The sequence below is a fragment of the Eriocheir sinensis genome, chromosome 60, assembly GCF_024679095.1.
Source record: "Eriocheir sinensis breed Jianghai 21 chromosome 60, ASM2467909v1, whole genome shotgun sequence".
In the NCBI taxonomy this organism is placed as follows: Eukaryota; Metazoa; Arthropoda; class Malacostraca; order Decapoda; family Varunidae; genus Eriocheir; species Eriocheir sinensis.
In genome coordinates, this window is record NC_066568.1 from 7,471,709 (window position 1) to 7,490,831 (window position 19,123).

The window sequence follows — 19,123 nt, forward strand, 5'->3', positions numbered from 1 at the left end:
GACCATAAGAAAAGAATAGACAAAGGACTGAAAAAATGATAAAGAAAAGACAGAAAAAAACAGACAAAGAACAGAGAAAAGAATAAACAGAAAAGACCACAAAAAAATAAGGAATTAACTTTAAAACAAACAAATGAGAAAAATAAAGTAACTGACCTTAGAAAATAGATCCCAGTACCTCAACAATAATTAAGTCACTCTCACACACACACACACACGCACACAGTCACCTATTATATTACTCCCGCAAACACTAATTAATCACCAGCCTCAACCCCAGACAGGTACACAGGCTGGCAGGCAGGTAAGGAACAGGTATGAAGGGAGAGTCAGATACTATATTGAGCACTGCCATCACCTGAGAGAGAGAGAGAGAGAGAGAGAGAGAGAGATAGAGATGGGGGGAAGAAGAGAGGAAAATGAAAAAAGAAGAGAGGAAAGAGAACGGAGAAAGGAAAAGGAATAAGAAAGAAAAGAGAAGAAAGGAAGAGGAAAGAAATGAGAGGAAAAGAAAAAACAAGAGAGTGGAAAAGAATAAGAGAGAGAGAGAGAGGAAAATGAGAGAACAAAGAGAAAGGAAAAGGAGGAAGAGGAATAAGAAAGGAGAGGAAAGAGAAATGAGAGAAGAGAAAACAGGAAAGTGGAAAAAAGAAAAAGAATAAAGAGGAAAAAAGAAAAATGGAGAGAGAGAGAGAGAGAGATGAGGAATAATAAAAACTTAAAAATACATTGTTTTATTCTGCAGGTCACTAAATACAGGCAGATCATACAAAACAATGACCCTACAATTATTTAATACAGCAAATATGAGAAATTAACTGTAGTGTCATATGAGTTTTATACAAATTCAGCACTATTTAATTATGATCTAAAAACTTCAAGGGAAAAAAAACAAACAGTAGGGAGATGGGAGAGAAGACAAAAATATGTATAATCTATCCCCTTAGAATTTCCTACTTAATTCTACTTTCACTTTCATCACTTTCTCTGCAATTATCATCACTTTTTCTTCACTCCCATTAATTCTTTTTCACTTTCATCACTTTTCCTGCAATTATCATCAATTTCTCGGCAATTATCATCACTTTTCTCGACTTCCATATTTTCTTTCACCTTCATCACTTTTCCTCTACTTCCATTTTTTCTTTCTTTCATTTTCATCACTTTCTCTACAATTATCATCACTTTTTTATTCTTTTCTTCCATTAACTTTATTTTCTTATGCTTAATTTTCTACCATTATCGTCTTTTTTTAATTTTCTCATATTTTTTTCGCTTATATTAACTTTTTCTTTTCTTGCATCAACTTTATTTTATGTATGCTGAGTTTCTTTCACTGCATTTATTTTTTTCCATCTTTTCTTTTTCTCTTTCCTCTTTTTCCTTTCTTCCTGCCATCTCTCTCTCTCTCTCTCTCTCTCTCTCTCTCTCTTAGTGTATCTCATCTTGTATCCTCATGTGTCCTTGCCAAGTCTTATTTTTCACCTGATCATGTTTTTCTTTCTTTTTCTTCACTGTTATATTTTCCTCAAGTCTGCCCTCATTCATACTATATTTTCTTACATATTTATTTTTCTTAACATTATCATCATTCACACTATATACTTTTTTTTACATATTTTATTTATTCTCCTCCTCCTCTTCATCACTGGGGTTGTATATATTCCAGTCCTCTCTCACTTTTTCTACTTCCTCCTTCTCATTCATTTAGCTTTCTCATCATCACACTCATATTCCAACCTCATCGTACTCATTTATAAGAATCTAATTTCCTGCCTCACTTTCCTTGCCTTCACACGTTTTCAAATGTCCTCGTTTCTCCAATTTCTTGTTCCATATTTATATTACAGTTACTCAAACACAATTATTCTACACACTTTTTATTTTCATTTTCACATTTCTCATTTCCTGCGTCACCTTTCACACCATCACTCACTTCCCTTCCTCATTTCTCATTTCCTGCATCACCTTTCACACCATTACTCATTTCTCACTCACTTCCCTTCCTCATTTCTCATCTGCTTCCATACTCACTATCACTCATGTTTCTCCCTCCCTCATCTTCCTTACTCCCTCACTACACTCACCATTCTCATTCCTCATCGGTCTCTACTTTTTCACTCACTATCACTCATGTTACTCCCTCCCTCACCCTCCTTACTTTACTCATATTCCTCACTCCCTTTCTCACTCACTATCAGAACCAGAGCCAGACTTTCCTCCTCCTCCTCCCTCACTTTCACTCCCACTCCCACCACCACCACCACCACCACCACTCCTGCTGCCACTCCTGCTCCTGCTCCTGCTTCTACTCCTACTGGCACTCTTACTGCTACTCCGGCTCCTGCTGCCACTCTTGCTACGGCTCCTGCTCCTGCTGGCACTCCTGCTGCGACTGCGACTACCACTCTTGCTCCTACTCCTACTCCTGCTTTTACTCCTACTCTTGCTCCTGCTCTTACTCCTGCTTTTGCTCCTACTCTTGCTCCTGCTCTTGCTCCTACTCTTGCTCCTGCTCTTCCGCCCCTCGCTCCCACTCTCCTCGTCCTCGTCCTCCTCCTCCTCCTCGTCCTCCTCAGTCTCGGTGCCGCTCCCCGTGTCCTCTTCCTCGGAGTCCTTGATGTTGTTCTTGGCACGCTCCAGTCGCTTGGCCTTGTCTGTCTCAATGTCAGATTCTTCGTCCGATGAGTAGATTGGAGCACGTTCTGTGGGGAAAAGTGTGGGGTGAGTAAGGGTTGGGAGGGTGTAGCACTGTAGAGGAGTGCTGTTTCTTGCCCTAAATTAACTTAATAAACAAAACGATCCTTCCCCCCCGCCCCCCCCAAAAAATTAATATTAGCAGCAGTAATAGTAAGATAGCAGAGGCAGTTGCTGCATGGTCAGCCTGCACTGCAGTGTCCTGGAGGACGTGGGTCCTCCAGGACAAGCTGACAATTTTCAGCCACTGCCAAGTGGGCTAAGACCACTCACATGCTGTCCTGATGACCACCCATCAACCTGGACTCAAGATAAACTCCCGAGAGAGAAGCATAGATGAGTTCCAGGTGGCAGCATGAGCCCAGCAATATGGCACCACTACAGAGCACTTGCCAGTGCTACTAACCAGACACCATCATGAAAACCTACTGGAACTATAGGCCATTTGTAAAAAAAAACACTAGTAAATTTAACACTTTCAGTGAAAAAATACCAATAGCAACATTCATATTCCTACCTCACAGAAAGTAAAGTTTCGTTAAGTTGGCGCAACATCTGTGGTCATATGCCGGAGAGAGACAGAAGGGGAAGGAATTATAGGAGAAGGGACACGACCCCTGATTAATACCTGGTACCCATTCACTGCTGGGTGGACAGGGGCGTAGGGTATTGGAAAAGCCACCCAAATTTTTCCACTCCGCCCAGGAATTGAACCCGGGCTCTCACGGTTGTGAGCCAAGTGTGCTAAGCACTGCACCACGAAGCCCCCCTACCTCACAGAGCAAATAACCATAATAGAATAGCTGGAAAAACACAAACACACAAACACAGACCCACAAACCACCACCAATGCCTCACCATTCTTCTGCTTCTTGAACTTATTCTTGATGGCTGCGATGGAGATGCCGCCCTCCTCATCATCATCATAGTTATCGGGCTCCAGGTAGCCGGCGGAGAGCCCCCGGCTGGATGCCTTCTCCTTCACCCGCCGCTGCTTGCTCTCTCGCCTCATGCACGCCTTCAGCCGGTCCTCGTCCCTCTGAAGGTGGATGGGGGGCGGACATAGTGAGAGTGGGTAGTGGGTGACAGGGAGGTGAGGGAGAGTGGTGGAAAGAGATGATAGTTATTGTGGATTGTGGAAAGAAGGGGGGATGGGCATGAGTGGTGGAAGGGGAGTTAGCAGGACGGACAGGTGGGGAGGGGGAAGGGTTAGTTACAGTGGGAGGGTGGTAGAAAATATATGGGCATTAGGGATTAGGAGGGGCAGAGAGAGGAATAAACAGTGATTGGAGGACAGGAGGAGAAGGATGGACAGTGAATGGTAGGAAGGGATGAGTGAGGTGTGGAGGGCAAGTGAGATGGATGATGGGAGGAGGACAGGTGGAGAGGGAGAGAGGGATGGACAATGGGTGATGGGAAGGTGGAGAGGGCAAGCGAGATGGATATTGGGTGGAGGATAGGTGGAGAGGGATAAGAGTAAGTGGTGGAAAAGGAAAGAGGAATGGACAATGGGTGATAGGAAGTGTGGAGAGGGAGAGAGAGAGATGTACAGTGGGTGATGGTAAGGTGGAGAGGGATTGGGTTAGTGGTGGAGAGGGAGAGAGGGATGGACATTGGGTGATAGGAAGTGGAGAGGGATAGGGTTAGTGGTGGAGAGGGAGAGAGAGAGATGGACAGTGGGTGATGGTAAGGTGGAGAGGGATTGGGTTAGTGGTGGAGAGGGAGAGAGAGAGATGTACAGTGGGTGATAGGAAGTGGAGAGGGATAGGGTTAGTGGTGGAGAGGGAGAGAGAGAGATGTACAGTGGGTGATAGGAAGTGGAGAGGGATAGGGTTAGTGGTGGAGAGGGAGAGAGCAATGGACAGTGGATGGAAGACAAGGTGGAAGGGATGCAGTAAGAAGTGGAGGAGAAAGTTACAGTAGAATTTTATAATAACAATATCTATCTTTTTCCTCTTAGGCTGTTATTTTTCCTCTTCCTCTTGTATCACTCATTCTTTTTTCCTCCACCCGCTCTTTCTTCTACTCCTCCACCTTTTCACATTATCTTTCCTTCCCCTTTCGTCTTCTCCAAACCCTGTACACTGATCTACCCTGCTATGTTTCCCTGATTCTCTTCCTCCTTTCCCTCCCTATTCAACACCCATTTATCTATTTATCACAGAACAGTCACCTCTTGATTAACACGAGTTTAAGCAACACGTTTTTATTTAACACGAGTTTATATTTAAGGAGATATGATTAACTAATGCAATATTTTCTATTTAACGCGCGTTTAATCGATGATGTCGCGCGCACCCACCCTATTACTATTGTTTCTTTTGGGGTAATTATGTTTAAAAAACGCGATTTTAAATAACACAACATCTCCAAGAACATAACCCTTGCATTAATCAAGAGGTGACTGTACTCCTTTTATTTATTTCTCCTTCTTCTTTCCTTCCTCTCACACCCATTCACTCTAATACTTTTCCTTCTGTTTCTCCTTTTGTCTTTGTTTCTCCCATATTAATTTCTGCTTGTCCTCCTTTCCTTTACTTTCCCACATCTGTTTCTGCTTCTCCTGCTCTCCTCCTTTCCCCCTTTCTCACTTATTCATTCACTCTGTTACTCCTCCTCCTCCTCCTCCTCCTGCTGCTCCTGCTTACCCTGATGCTCTCCGCCCTGCTGCTCTCCGGGTCTCGGGTCACATTGGACAGCACCTTCACAGCGCTGGTCTTCTGCGAGCGGTCGGCGAGGGAAAGGGTCATTTTGCGATGGGTGGAGGAGTCGGTGGAGTGTGGGCGGAAGGTGAGCTTGGTGCGGAACACTGCCTGGCCCTGCAGACCCGTGCCTTGGCGGATGAACAGATGGTTGTGGTCGCCCTGTGTGGAGGAGAGTGGATGAGTGGGTGACGGAGGGTGAGCATGGATGAATGTTGGGTGGATATTGTGGTGATTTTAGTTGCCCTGTGTGGATGAGTGGGTGAGGGCAGGTTAGGTTAAGGTAAAGTTGGGTTGAGTTGAGGGCAGGTTAGGTGGATTAATTTTGTCTAGAAGGATACTGTGTGGTTGTTTTGGTTGCCCTTTTTATGGACGTAGAAGAAGGATGTGTTTTTGGTTGACCTTTTTATGGACGTAGAAGAAGGATGTGTTTTTGGTTGACCTTTTTATGGATGTAGAAGAAGGATGTGTTTTTGGTTGACCTTTTTATGGACGTAGAAGAAGGATGTGTTTTTGGTTGCCCTTTTTATGGACGTAGAAGAAGGATGTGTTTTTGGTTGCCCTTTTTATGGGCATAGAAGAAGGATGTGTTTTTGGTTGCCCTTTTTATGGACGGAGAAGAAGGAAAAGAAGAAAAACCACCTCGGGAAAATCTGTGTTCTCCCTGGCATGAATGTTTGTAAGATTATAGAAGACGGGAAAAAAAGGTGAACAGGTACAGGTGTGGAGACTGGTGTTTAATCACTAACCTTACCTGGAGTGCTAGTTTAGACTTGACAAATAAGAACTAAGGAGCAGAGAGTATTAAGATGAGGCTAAAAAGATGAGAGGGAAGGAAAAAATAAAGAAAGGAGAGGGAGAGTTGAGAGATAAGGAGACAGACAAGAGGAGCAGGAGGCAGAGATTGGGGTAGGAGAGACAGAGAGCACTAGGATTAGAGAAGAAGCGAGCAAATACAGCAGGAAAGGCAGTAGAACCATAGAGAGGAGCCAGAGAATAGAACAGGAGAGACACAAATAAGGCAGAGATTGGGGTAGGAGAGACAGAGGGCAGTAGGATTAGACAGAGAAGGAGCGAGCAAGTACAGCAGGAAAGGCAAAGACCAGTAGAACCATAGAGAGAGGAGCCAGAGAACAGGAGAGACAGAAATGAGTAGAACTATAGAGCAAAAAAGAGCACACATAGTAGAGGAGGAGGGGAACAGTATAGAGGGAAAAGGAGAGAGTAGAGGAGTATAGGAAAAGTAGAGAGTAAGATGATGTGTGAAAGAGGGAAAAGTAAAAAGCTGATGTTTGGAGGAGACTCAGGCTGGTATTACAAGACACATTCGCTTCTCACATCAGCTGTTTCTAATGGTCAAAGGGGGGATCAATAAGGTTCTAATGAGTGTTTTTTTAGGCTCAGGGTACAGAAGAAGGGTCAAACTACCACCAGGGTCATAAAACTACCTCTGGAAATGCCCACAACTCCTATGAAAGCCTTGTCAAATATGTGTTCTTAGTCGGCGAAATGTCTTTTAATACGACCCTAAAACCCTTCCAACCCTCCCTAACCCAACGTTGCCAGACTGTCGTACTCAGCAGCTTATGTATCCCGACTTCCTACCCCCACACTGTCTTCTGGGCCCCAATGACGAAACCCATTTATGGTTATCGTTAAAAGAGTTAGATACTGATGTCTCTTGGAAATAGTTATGCGTTAGAAACCGATAAATACTATGCTCTGAGTACGATAACCTTGCAACGGTGCCCTAACCTTACCTGTAGGGGCTGTTGGTACACGTCGAATATCTCCGAGCCGAGGTGGAGGGAGAAGGTTCCGTCCGACCACCTGACCAGCTTGGCGTTGCTCTCCTTCACCGCGTCGCCCTCCTTGTCAAACACCGTCCTCCACCGCATTGTGTTCTCCACCTTCAGCTTGAGTCTGGGGGGGGGGGGGGGGGGATGGTGGTGATGTGGATGACCTTTCCGGTTTTATGGGTATTTCACATGTCTATTTTGTTTTTTTTTTTTATTTTATTTTTTTTTAGCAACAAAGGAGACAGCTCAAGGGCACAAAAAAAGGAAACAATGATCATAATAAAAAAAGCCAACTACTTGCTGCTCCAATTGTTATCATCTCATTCATAGCATCATCTTCCCCTCTCTCTCTACTTTTCCCATTCTCTATTACCCTACATTTCCTGGCCTTTCCTCTTCCTCTACCCTCTCCTTTTCCCTCTATACTCTGCCCCTCATCCTCTACTAAGTGTGCTCTTTTTTGCTCTTTAGTCTTACTCATGTCTCTCTCTCCTGTTCTATTCTCCGGCTCCTCTCTCTATGGTTTGACTGTTCTTTACCTTTTCTACTGGACTTGCTTGCTCCTTTTCTCTCCAATCCTGCTGCTTTCTGTCTCTCCTACCCCAATCTCTGCTCCCTCTTCTCCCTCATTTCTGTCTTTCCTGTTCTATTCTCTGGCTCCTCTCTCTATGGTTTGACTGTTCTTTACCTTTCCTACTGGACTTGCTTGCTCCTTTTCTCTCCAATCCTGCTGCTCTCTGTCTCTCCTGCCCCAATCTCTGCTCCCTCCTCTGCCACCTGATGCTCTTGCCTGTCTCCTTATCTCCCAACTCTCCCTCTCCTTTCTTTATTTTTCCTTCCTCTACACCTTTTTATCTTCATCTAACTACTCTCTGCTCCTTAGTTCTCCTCCTCCTACTCCCTCCCACTCACCTTGCCCTGCCCTCCTCGTCAAGCGTCTCCTCGTCGTCAATCTCGTCCTCATAGTTCTCGGCATCGAAGGGTCGCGTCTCAATGGAGAGGAAGTTCGGCAGCTTGATGAAGTGGATGTCCCGGCCCAAGTCTGTGTTAATCTTGGGGATCTCGGCCTCGATGCGGGTCTCCTGCGGTGGCCCCTCGTCCTCCTTGTCCTCCTCCTTTAGGGCGTAGCAGAAGCAGAGAAAAAGAAGTGGTGATGGTGGTGGTAGGAATGAAGGGTAAAGGAAAAGTGTGTTCTCCAATAACAAGGGAAGAGGACCTTTAACTCTCACTGTAATGAACTCTTTCCCCTCTTTTCTTCTTCTCATCTCTCACCCCCTCTCCTTCCCCTTTTCCCCCTCTATTCTTCCTCTGCTGAACCATATCTTCTTCCTTTCCTTCCCCCTCTCTCCTTCCTCTCCTCTCCTTCCCCCCTCTCTTCCTTCTCTTTCCTCCTCCTCCCCTATCTCCAACTTCTCTTAACCCCCCCTTTCTTTCCTATATCACTCCCCCCCCCCCTCACCCGCCTTCCTCCCCTTTCTCCCTCCGCCCTCCTCACCTCCTGCGTTGGCTTGGGTGACCCAGAGCGTGATCGTGACCTTGAACGTGACCTGGGTGACCTTGATCTGGACCTTGGCGACCTTGATCTGGACCTCGGTGACCTTGACCTGGAGCGTGATCTTGACCTCCGCTCCTTAGCCTTGGCCGCCTCATCCTCATCCTCACTGATGTCGTCTGCATCTCCGAAGAGGTCTGCCGCCCCGACTGTTGGAATGGGGTCAGGAATAAATGCAGGAAACAGGGTGGGAATGGGGGAAGGTGACAGTGGGTAGAGGAATGGGAAAATAAATAGGTCAAAGAATCGTTGCTCACCGTTCATGTCCTCGTCATCGTCGTCTGACTTGGCCCTCTTCCGCGGCTCGTCGTCTGAGTCGTCGCTCATCACGGCACGGTTACGCTTCCTGGAGGGGGAGAGATTTTAGTTCAGATTTCTGGATTTTGAAATTATTTGTATCTATTTTTTTAGGCACCCTTTTTTTTCCTTATATTCATTTTTGGGGGATAGCTACCTCATGTATTTTTTAAGGTTGTGGTGTGTCAATGAAACTATATATGTGTGTATGAATGCATGTATTTCTGTGTGAATGTTTGTTTATGAATATATAGATGTATGTAGGAATGTTTGTTTAGATGTAACTACCTTGGATATACTTATTTGAATGCTATCTTACATGGCACTTGATCCTGCAAAACTATGATCTAAGTCCCAGAGAAGTACCATCAAAGTAAGCCACCCTTAAACTTGACCATGATAAGTTTGTTGCAAAATCTGACATACATAAATAAATACAAAATGTCCTTCTGTTGGTGTAGTGTGTGTTTGTTAAAGTTGTACATGCACATCACCACTTCAAACCACCATCGTCATTTAGAAACATGAAGGTCACCATTAAGCACATCACTGCTACCCTCCGAGACATCACATGACACCACAATCTCTTCTCATTTGACATCCTTATTTTCCCTTTTGGGGTTGGACAGGCTATGAGTCTCTCCCACTCTTGACAATCATATACTCTCTCCCCTAACATCAACATCATCACCATCATCATTATCATCGTTTAACGTCCATTTATTCCCTTTGGTGGGGTTGGACGGGATATGAGCCTCCTCCACTGTTGCCGGTCCATAGCCATTTCTTCCTTGATGTTCAGCCTCCTCATATCTTCCTCCACCACCCTTCTCCACATCTTCCTTGGCCTTCCTGGTGGTCTTCTGCCCTCTACCTCAAAGTTTAGTGCTCGTCTCAGGATGCGTTCCTCTCATATTAACAATCAAATCAAGAATATAAATGACAGTGTACCGTAAGGATGATTAGTCCGCGTTCTCACCTGCCAATCTCTACATCGCTGTCATCATCTGTTAAGGCCTTTCTGTCCTCCCCGTTCACCATGTCTGTGGAAAAATAAGAAAGAACAAGTGAATGAATAACTCGTCCCATATTTTCAAACATTCAGGGACCTACACACATTTGGTAAGACTTTCTTATGGGTTGTGTTAATACTTCCATGGGTAGTTTCATGAGCCTAGTGATAGTTTGACAAGGCTTCTGCACCTTGAACATGAAAAGCACTCATGAGAACCTGACTAATCTCCTTTGTGGCCTTTAGAAATTTTTGTTATGAGCCAAAAGTGTCTAAGAATATGGGAAAGAAAGTTGGAAAGTTTTGTTTAGGCGGCGCAACATCTGTGGTCATATGCCGGAGAGAGACAGAATGGGAAGGAATTATAGGAGAAGGAAACAGATCCCAGGAGACAGGACACAACCCCCGATTAATACCTGATACCCATTCACTGCTGGGTGGACAGGGGCATAGGGTATCGGAAAAGCTGCCCAAATTTTTCCACTCCGCCCGAGAATCAAACCCAGGCTCTCTCGGTTGTGAGCTGAGTGTGCTAACCACTGCACCACGAAGCCCCCCCTAAGAATATGGGTCTACAACTCCTTCTCAGACCTCAGTGGCCCTTATATAGCATGACACAATAGTATGGTTGCAGGATGAAGAGATGCATTTACAGGAAGAAGGGAAAGAAGAGGAGGGAAGGGTGGAGGAAGAGGAAGAGGAAAGGAGAAATCGAGTGAGAGAATGGCAGTGAAATTAACCTATGGACAAATGGGAGAGAAGAGGAAGAGGAAGAGAAAAGGACAGACAAAAAGACAGGATAGGGACAAATGGGAGAGCACAGGGGAAGAGAAAAAGGGAAAAGAGGAAGAGGGACAGACAAACAGACAGACAATAGGAATATGTGGGAGGTGAAAGGGAAAGAGGAGAGAGACAAAAAGACAAAGGATAAGGACACATGGGACAGAAAGAAGAGGGAGAGAGAAAGGAAAAAGGGGAAGAGAAAAGGATAGACAAAAAGACAGATGATAGGGACAAATGGGAGAAGAAAGATGAAAGGACAGACAAAAAGACAGAGGATAAGGACAAATGAGAGAAAAAAATGCATAAACAGAAGAGTGAGAGGTGGGAGGAGAGTACCTTTCTTGGCCTCGGCGTCGCTGCCTGCCGGTGACCTTGAGCGTGAGCGTGACCCAGACTTCCTGCTGCCCGCCGGGGACTTCCTGCTGGGCGACCTGCTGCCGCTTCGGGACTTGGTGGGGCTCCTGCTGCCCCTCGACCGCACGGGTGACCTGCTGCCTGTCCTGGACCTGGCCGGTGACCTGCTGGCGGCTCGTGACCTAGGTGGTGAGGGGCTGCCAGTCTTTGACCCGATTGGCGACCTGCTTCCTGTCCTTGAACGCATAGGCGATCTGCTGCCAGTTCTCGACCTGACGGGTGACCTGCTGCCGGTCCTTGACCGTACAGGTGACCTACTCCCAGTCCTGGACCTGACTGGTGACCTGCTGCCACTTCTTGACCTGGCTGGAGACCTGCTGTGGGTCCTTGACCTGACGGGTGACCTGCTGGGTGAGCGGGAGCGTGGTGGCGACCTGCTGCCGCTGCGTGACCTGGCAGGGGAGCGGCTCTGCTCCCTGACTGGTGACCTGCTGACCTCCCTGGCCGGTGACCTGCTTCCCTCCCTCATGGGAGACCTGCTGCCCCCTCTCATGGGTGACCTGCTGCCCTCCCTCATGGGCGACCTGCTTCCTTCCCTCATGGGTGACCTGCTTCCCTCCCTCATGGGTGACCTGCTACCCTCCCTCATGGGCGACCTGCTACCCTCCCTCATGGGCGACCTGCTTCCCTCCCTCATGGGTGACCTGCTGCCCTCCCTGCCACCAGGGGTCATGCTACTGGCCTGGTAGCCAGGGGAGGGGGACCTGCTTCTGAGGGGAGTGCCCGTGCCTGTCCTGCTGCCCTCTGGCGTGATGGACCTGCTGGGGCTCCTGCTGCCCCTGGAGCCACTCCTGCTCCTGCTGCCCGGGCTGTAGGGCTGGCCCTGTGGAGAGCCTCCGCCGGGCTGGGGGCTCATGCTGCCCCGGCTCTGGGGGCTCCCCGGGGGTGAGCCGCTGCCCCGACTGTGCACTGGAGAACGGCCGCCATGGCTGCCAGCTGGGGAGGGTGAGCGCTGGCCTGGAATGATGAGAGGGCTGTGTTAACCTCAAAAGTACCAGCATTCCATGGCTGGTTACTCAAAACAGCTAACACAAGAAAGTGTTCATGAACACTCATTCCCAGGGTGGCCTTCATTTGTGGCCGTGGGTTTGCACCCTTGAGTTGCCCAGCCCCGTGGAGACAGGACACAATCCCACCTGAAACCCAGCACCCACTCACCCACACTTGGTCAACTCATTGAAGTTCCTGGATTGGACAACCTCTTTATCCAGGCTGCTCCAATGATAAATACATCTACTGCAGAAGCTGTGTGTCTTAATATATCAATCATTTTGTATCCTTTAAGTTCACATCCTCTAGATCCTCCCACATCCTATACAAACACCATGAACACTGCAATCGTGTGTGTGTGTGTGTGTGTGTGTGTGTGTGTGTGTGTGTGTGTTTGTGTGTGTTTGTGTGTGTGTGTGTGTGTGTGTGTGTGTGTGTGTGTGTGTGTGTGTGTGTGTGTGTGTGTGTGTGTGTGTGTGTGTGTGTGTGTCGTTTGCCACTCACCTGATGGAGACCTGCTACCAGCCCTGCTGCTGGCCCTACTGCTGCTGCTGCTGCTGCTGCTTGAGCCTGAACTGCTGTCAGAGTCCATGTCGGGGCTGGCCTCGCGCACGTTGTCTGTTTGGTGGAAGGGGACGGTGATGGAGTATTTTAATATAATACAATGTGAAATAACTAAATTTTTCTCTAGCCAGTAAGTGGATAAATAATTGATTATTGTGAAGATTTTGTCTGGGGGCGGGTGGCTCCGGGGATACAGTGTTCATCCCATGACCGAAAGGTTGCAAGTTTAATCCAAGTTCACGGTAGCTTCTCATTGAGAGGCCGTGCCCTCTTGTAGCCCTGGAGGAGCTTCATGGCCTTGGCTGCCTAGCTCGGGAGATTTTTTCATCACCATTTGTCATCCCAATCCCATAATACCACTAGCATGGTTATGTTATACCTTACCTGAAGGATGAAACACATGTCCCGTAACTATAAAACTGAGGTAGAAATTGTTAAAGGCTATCTTACTTATACATGCTAGAAGGAAGAATTCCCACTAGAGACAAGTAATATGCTGGCTGCCAGCTCTGTGCACTGCCTCAGTGAAGCCTGTGCTGTAAACCTTATTTGAAATAGCTTATCATCACTACTAGACAAAACACATGAACTAGAGGAGCAAAATAAATGTGAAACCTTGGTATATATATTCCAGAGACAAAGGAAAGGTATGGAGGGATTCTACAAAGTAATCACCTAGAGTCCTGGACCAACCCAGCATAGCCCACCTTGCCGATATGCAATGAGTTAGGATACAAATCAGGCTTTGCTGTGATATTTTTAAAGATACAGGTTTATAAAGGAAAGGTTGGATATTTCAGCACTAATTAACAAAAAACGGGGATTATTCACGAGAGGGTAGCCTACTAATTTTGAGATGCTGACTGCTTATTTCTGGATAAAATATGATGTTTATTATGGAGATGGTTTTTTTTTTTTTTTTTTTTTTTTTTTCTCCTGGAAATCTCTAAATGATTAACTTTTCAATGCCTGCCACCTGTTACCACCTGGCTGCGTAGTGGACCACCCTCACCACCACCCCGTCCCGTCCCATGCTGCACATTTCCGCCTCCTCACACTACGTGCCGAGTGAACTTATACTAACCTAACCTAACAACCTAACGTAACCTACCTAACTGGGGGCTTTACCCTCCTCTACCCCCCTTGTATTTTCTGGAAGCCGTATGTTACTGCACTGCATTCAGGGAACAAAAAAGAATCCATATTGTAAGTATTAACGCACGAGGTGGCTACCCTCTCCTTAATATTATCCCAAAAAATCCCATGTGAAAAACAACACTTCCTGTGATGCCGTGCCCTCAACAAGTGAAAGATGAGTGAAGGAGGAACAGTGTGGCTTAGGTGGGTGATTTGGGTGCGGGGTGAAGGTGAAGGGGAGGGAAGACGATAATGATGCTAATTCATCCTGTAAAGACGCCTAATAGACAACCAAATTTACTCATACTCAACAGACTCACGAAATAAATGGAGGGAGGAAGGCAGAAAATACAGAGAAGGGAGGAGAATAATGGCACTAATTCACGCTAAAGGAAGATTAAAATGACCTCCAAGTTTACTCAAATATATAAAACTCACGAGAAAAAAATAGGGGGAGGAAAAGAAATACGGGGAGGAAAAAAATGCGGGGAGGAAAAAAATGCGGGGAGGGAAACAGTAAAGCGGGAAGAAGGGGAGCATGGGAAACACTAGAATACCAGAATCAATAAAAATAAAAATAAAAAAATAATAATAATAAGCAAACGAGATAAATGTGGAGGGATGAGGAAGGCGTGATGGGTGGGAAGGGGCGAAGATAAAGAGAAGTGGGGAGGATAATGGGTCTAATTCATGCTATAAGGAAGACTGAATAAATATCACATGTTCTTATATTCAGCAGACTCATAAATGCTACTTACCGCCTTGCCTCCGCCCGGCCTGGTCCTCGGCTTCCCCCACCGCCATGTTTGTTTACGGCCGTGTTCCCAGATGCGCGATGACTCTTGCCTCAATACGTTACTTTGGATCATCGTTTTATGCTTCTAACTCACAAATAAGCATCCATAATTAACAGTTTTGATGATAATGTTTAATTGAGTGTCGTTTTGTGTGTGGGTGTGACAGCATTGGGGCAGAAATCGGGATATACAACTTGCAGCAAAATGCGATGTACTTATCACCCTTGAGAACTTAGATTTTTGCTTCTATCTCATAAACAAACACCTATAATTAATGTTTTTTTTTGTATTAAGTGTTAGTTTATGTCATTTTCCATGTGGGTGTGACAGTTTTAGATCAGAAATCGTTAAATGCAATGTTTTGAGTACGACAATTTAGTAACATTGGGTGAAATTCGTGTGGGCTAAATATTTTGTTTCTGGTTTTATTTTATTGATTTATATGTGTTATTTGATATTAATTTAGTCATTATTTATTTTCTTTGTGACTGTGTTTATTCTTTCTTAGGTTGAGGTTTACTGGACTTAATAATCGCGATCGTTCCTGCATGGTATTATAATTCATTTTAGTTTCATGTTTCATTTTAGTTTCCTCCCTTTTCCCTTGTTGTTTACCTAGTGCAACAATAAACTATCAATCAATCACTATTTCATTTATTGATTTGTCTTTGTATTATGTTTTTTTTTCTTTATTGTAATTTGCCTTATTTGTATAATCACACTCTGTCCTGCCTGGGGGTTGGGATGGCATGTTCCTCCCTTCTCCCTTGTTGTTTACCTGCAACAATAAACTATCAATCAATCAATCTGTATAGTGCCTGTGTAAACTCGTTCTTTAATTGATATATTTTACGGTACCGCGACCTAGCTATGGAGGGCCAACAAAACAAACCCCGCTCCTGCATATTTGACCTTTACCGCGTTGGTGCCGCAAGACAGACACAGCCTAACTAGCTCCGTAAGACAATCCAGAAGAAGAAGAAGCCATCTCCTCCATCGCCTCCAAGCCACCGACACGTGTTTTTTGTTGGCCCTCCGGCGACCAGGAAAGTAGCCCCGTTGCGATGGTGAACAATTACTTGCATCATTTCAAGCTTCAGGTAACATCGCTGTGTTCCAGGTGTTGTCAACTTACCTGTTACCTTAATTAGTGAACACCTGAATGCTCCCACACCTTTCCCGGATCACAGGTAAATAGGTTGTTGATTGGCTACACCTGCTTACCTTGATTCTTACCTTCTTACCTTTGTGACTGTGTATACCTTTTACCTGTTGCTGTTACCTCGTTTATTGTACCACCTGGATCCTTTGTCCTTACATATAATAGCTTCATACATACATACATAGGTACTCCCCTCCTTCCTCCCTCCCTTACCTTTGTTCTCTCCTTCTTTCCCTTTCCTTTCTTTCCCTCGACCTTCCCTACCTTAATTTACTCTCTTTTCTTTCCCTCCCTTCCTTTCCTTCCTTCCTTTCTCTCTCCTCTTTACCCTTCCTCTTACCCTCTTTTCCCTCCAATATACGTTCCCTTCTCCTTCCCTCTCTCGATCCTTCTTTTCCCTCCCTTCTTCTCTCCATCCTTTACCTCGATCCCTTCCTTACCCTTCCTCTTTTCCATTTCCTTACATCACTTATTTCCCCTTAATTTTCTTCCTCTTCCCCTCCCTATTGACCTTTTACTGGTTATTCCCTCTCTCATTTCCTCCCTTCCTCACCCTTCCTCTTTCTCTCTTTTCCTTCCATCACTTCTTCCCTTCCTTTTGCTGGTTCTTCGTGTTATTCCGCACCACACACGTTAGTCACGGGAACTAAAGATACGGTTGAGGTGTGTTACGAATCGCTGTGATGAAAAGAATGTACAAAATAGACGAAAAAAAAAACAGACAGTGAAGGTAAGCGCAGGTAAGAGAGGGAGCGAGCGAGCCTGCCTGCCGTGTGTGTGTGCGCGAGCGAGAGAATGAGCACGCGTAGCCCCGCCTCATACAACGTACACACACACACATTCGTACACCCCCACACATAACCTGTATACAGAACCTACATATCACACACATGCATACACTGACCATATTACACAACCACATATTAACTTTTAAAATGTTCACTAACCCCTGGGGGGACTCGAACCCCCAATCCCTGGCTTAGGAGGCCAATGCCTTATCCATTAGGCCACAGGGGCTGCTGGTAGGAAGTGAGAATGATGCTCTACATATATATAATTTTGCCCCATGTATTGTGGTTAAGTATTTGATTAGTATATTGTTTGTAGGACTGTGATGAAGGGAATTAGGTCGGATGCTTCCACCCCAGCGTTGCCAGATTATCGTATCACGTTGTATTTATCATTTTTAAGCCTCAAACGATCTCGTACCTACACAAATAACGAAAGAATATGAAAGTTAGCGTTAAAACTGTTATTTATTGATGTTTGTTTGTTTGATTTTGCTGTAGATATCAGTCAGAAACTACGAAAATCCAATACGGTGTGTACGATATAATTTGGCAACATTGCTCCACCCCTCAAATCAAATACTTCTAAATGCTGAAAAGGAGATTAGTCGAGGGTTGTAATGAGTGTTTTTCATGTTCAAGGTTACATAAAGGTCAGACTACCACTAGGATCATTTTAACCCTAGAAAGGTATTCCCTATAAAATTTTAACGTTCCGGGAATACGCGTGTGCCAAAAAGGAATCAATGTAGGAAAATAAAATTAAAATATAAAAACACGTTAGGTTCAAGGTTACAGAAGAAGGGTCAAACTACCACCAGGATCTTAAGAATATGACCGTATATCATGTTTGTTAGTATTTTGTTGTCTACACCAAGTATCCGTTAAACGAGGGAAAAAAAGGAAAAAAAGGGAGAAAAAAAGAGAGAGAGAGAAAAAGGAGGAGAAAAGATGGAAAAAAGAGGAGAAACGAGGGGAAAAAAGAAGGAAAAGAGGGGAAAGAGAAAAAGAGAAAGAGAAAAAGGACAAGAAAAGACGGGAAAAAGAGGAGAAACGAGGGAAAAAGAAGGAAAAGAGGGGAAAGAGAAAAAGAGAAAGAGAAAAAGGACAAGAAAAGACGGGATTAATTAACTGATATATACTCATGAAGAATATTTTGTTCAGTAATATTTTGTTCACACCATGATCAGGGGTACGCATTAGTTTGTTAATGTGTTCATGAGGGAGATGATGTTTAATAATGCTTTTTCTTTTGTTTTCCGACCCTGATAAAAGTTCACAAGTTCATGGAGGATGCTGTTATGTATAGTAAGTTTGCGATACGAGGTGAAGTGAAGGAAGCTAGAGGAATAAAGTAGAGGAAGGAAAAGATAAAAGATAGAGAAGGGATCGAGGGAAACTGAAAGGAAAGATTAAGTGGTGGAAGGAAAAGAGAAAGGGAAAGAAGTGATGGAAGAAAGAGAGAGAAAGAAGAAGGGTAGAGAAGTAATGGAGGGAAACTGAAGGAACAATAGTGATGGAAGGAAAAGAGGAAGGGTAGAGAAGGAAGGGAAACTGAAGGGAAAGAAATGGTGGAAGGAAAAAAGGAAGGGATACTGAAGGAAAAGAAGTGATATGGAAGAAAGAGAGAGCAAAAAGAAGGGGAGAGAAGGGAGGGAAACTGAAGGGAAAGAAATGATAGAAGGAAGAGAGAGAAAGAGGAAGGGTAGATAAGGAAAAGAAATGATGGAAGGAAGAGAGAGAAAGAGGAAGGGTAGATAAGGGAAAGAAATGATGGAAGGAAGAGAGAGAAAGAGGAAGGGTAGATAAGGGAAAGAAATGATGGAAGGAAGAGAGAGAAAGAGGAAGGGTAGATAAGGGAGAGAAACTGAAGGGAAAGAAATGATGGAAGAAAGAGAGAGAAAGAGGCAGGGTAGAGAAGTACTGGAGGGAAAGAAGTGTGGAAGGAAGAGAGAGGAAACGAGGATAAGTAAGGGAGGGAAACTGGTTATATTTTAGTTATACCACCTTGACCTAGATATATGTTAGTTAATCTTACTAATGTGCTTATGAGGGTAGTTATGTTAAAAGTTAAATTATTGTATAGTCTATGTTGTATGTGTAAAAACTGTGTGTCTTAGCATTTGATGAAGTGATTGCTTATAGTGATTTTTTATATTTTTTTATTACAACAAAGGAGACAGCTCAAGGGCACAAAAAAAGGAAACAATAATAAAAAAAAAGCCCGCTACTCGATTGTTTGTATATTGGTGATTAATATATATTTTTTTCATTCTTACAGGTACTAAAGAAGAAAAAAAGGGGGACTGCAATAGAAGGTAAGTACTCGTTAATTAATCCGCCTTGTTATTTCGTAGGATAATTTATAACGTTACCATATACTTAATTCATAGCTTCACATATCATTCATTTACATATATATGGCAAGA

The 19,123-nt window shown here is 44.7% G+C and overlaps 1 protein-coding gene and 1 non-coding gene across 5 annotated transcripts; both read right to left on the minus strand.

The window, feature by feature from the left end:
• Positions 1 to 718: 718 nt before the first annotated feature.
• Positions 719 to 14,811, minus strand: LOC126985849 (another transcription unit protein-like). 4 transcript variants are annotated; one of them, XR_007739096.1, is made up of 12 exons: positions 14,706 to 14,811; positions 12,751 to 12,864; positions 11,179 to 12,213; positions 10,027 to 10,090; positions 9,008 to 9,096; positions 8,694 to 8,899; positions 8,111 to 8,313; positions 7,160 to 7,322; positions 5,346 to 5,561; positions 3,556 to 3,736; positions 1,969 to 2,705; positions 719 to 1,917 (listed from the first exon to the last, which is right to left on the minus strand). XR_007739096.1 is itself a non-coding variant. In XM_050841311.1 (12 exons), the coding sequence occupies exons 1-12, from the start codon at positions 14,749 to 14,751 to the stop codon at positions 2,188 to 2,190; spliced, it is 2,739 nt and encodes a 912-aa protein (XP_050697268.1). In that variant the 5' UTR covers positions 14,752 to 14,811; the 3' UTR covers positions 719 to 2,187. The 4 variants fall into 4 exon arrangements, 3 of the variants coding, with proteins under 3 accessions (XP_050697268.1, XP_050697267.1, XP_050697266.1); XM_050841311.1 differs by having other exon boundaries at positions 719 to 2,705; positions 11,179 to 11,804; positions 11,901 to 12,213; XM_050841310.1 differs by having other exon boundaries at positions 719 to 2,705; positions 11,179 to 11,804; positions 11,877 to 12,213.
• Positions 14,812 to 16,850: 2,039 nt separating this feature from the next.
• On the minus strand, positions 16,851 to 16,923 carry Trnar-ccu (transfer RNA arginine (anticodon CCU)). Its single transcript has one exon. It is a non-coding gene; the product is annotated as a tRNA-Arg (tRNA).
• Between the last annotated feature and the right edge of the window lie 2,200 nt (positions 16,924 to 19,123).

What these genes read in the sequence shown, in the direction of transcription:
- LOC126985849 (XM_050841309.1), bottom strand. Translation starts at nt 14,751, where the DNA reads ATGGCGGTGGGGGAAGCCGAGGACCAGGCCGGGCGGAGGCAAGGCG. An exon ending in CACCCAAGCCAACGCAGGAG is followed by an intron (nt 8,314 to 8,693) that starts GTGAGGAGGGCG and finishes TACGCCCTAAAG; the next exon opens with GAGGAGGACAAGGAGGACGA. An exon ending in TGTACCAACAGCCCCTACAG is followed by an intron (nt 5,562 to 7,159) that starts GTAAGGTTAGGG and finishes TCCTCCACACAG; the next exon opens with GGCGACCACAACCATCTGTT.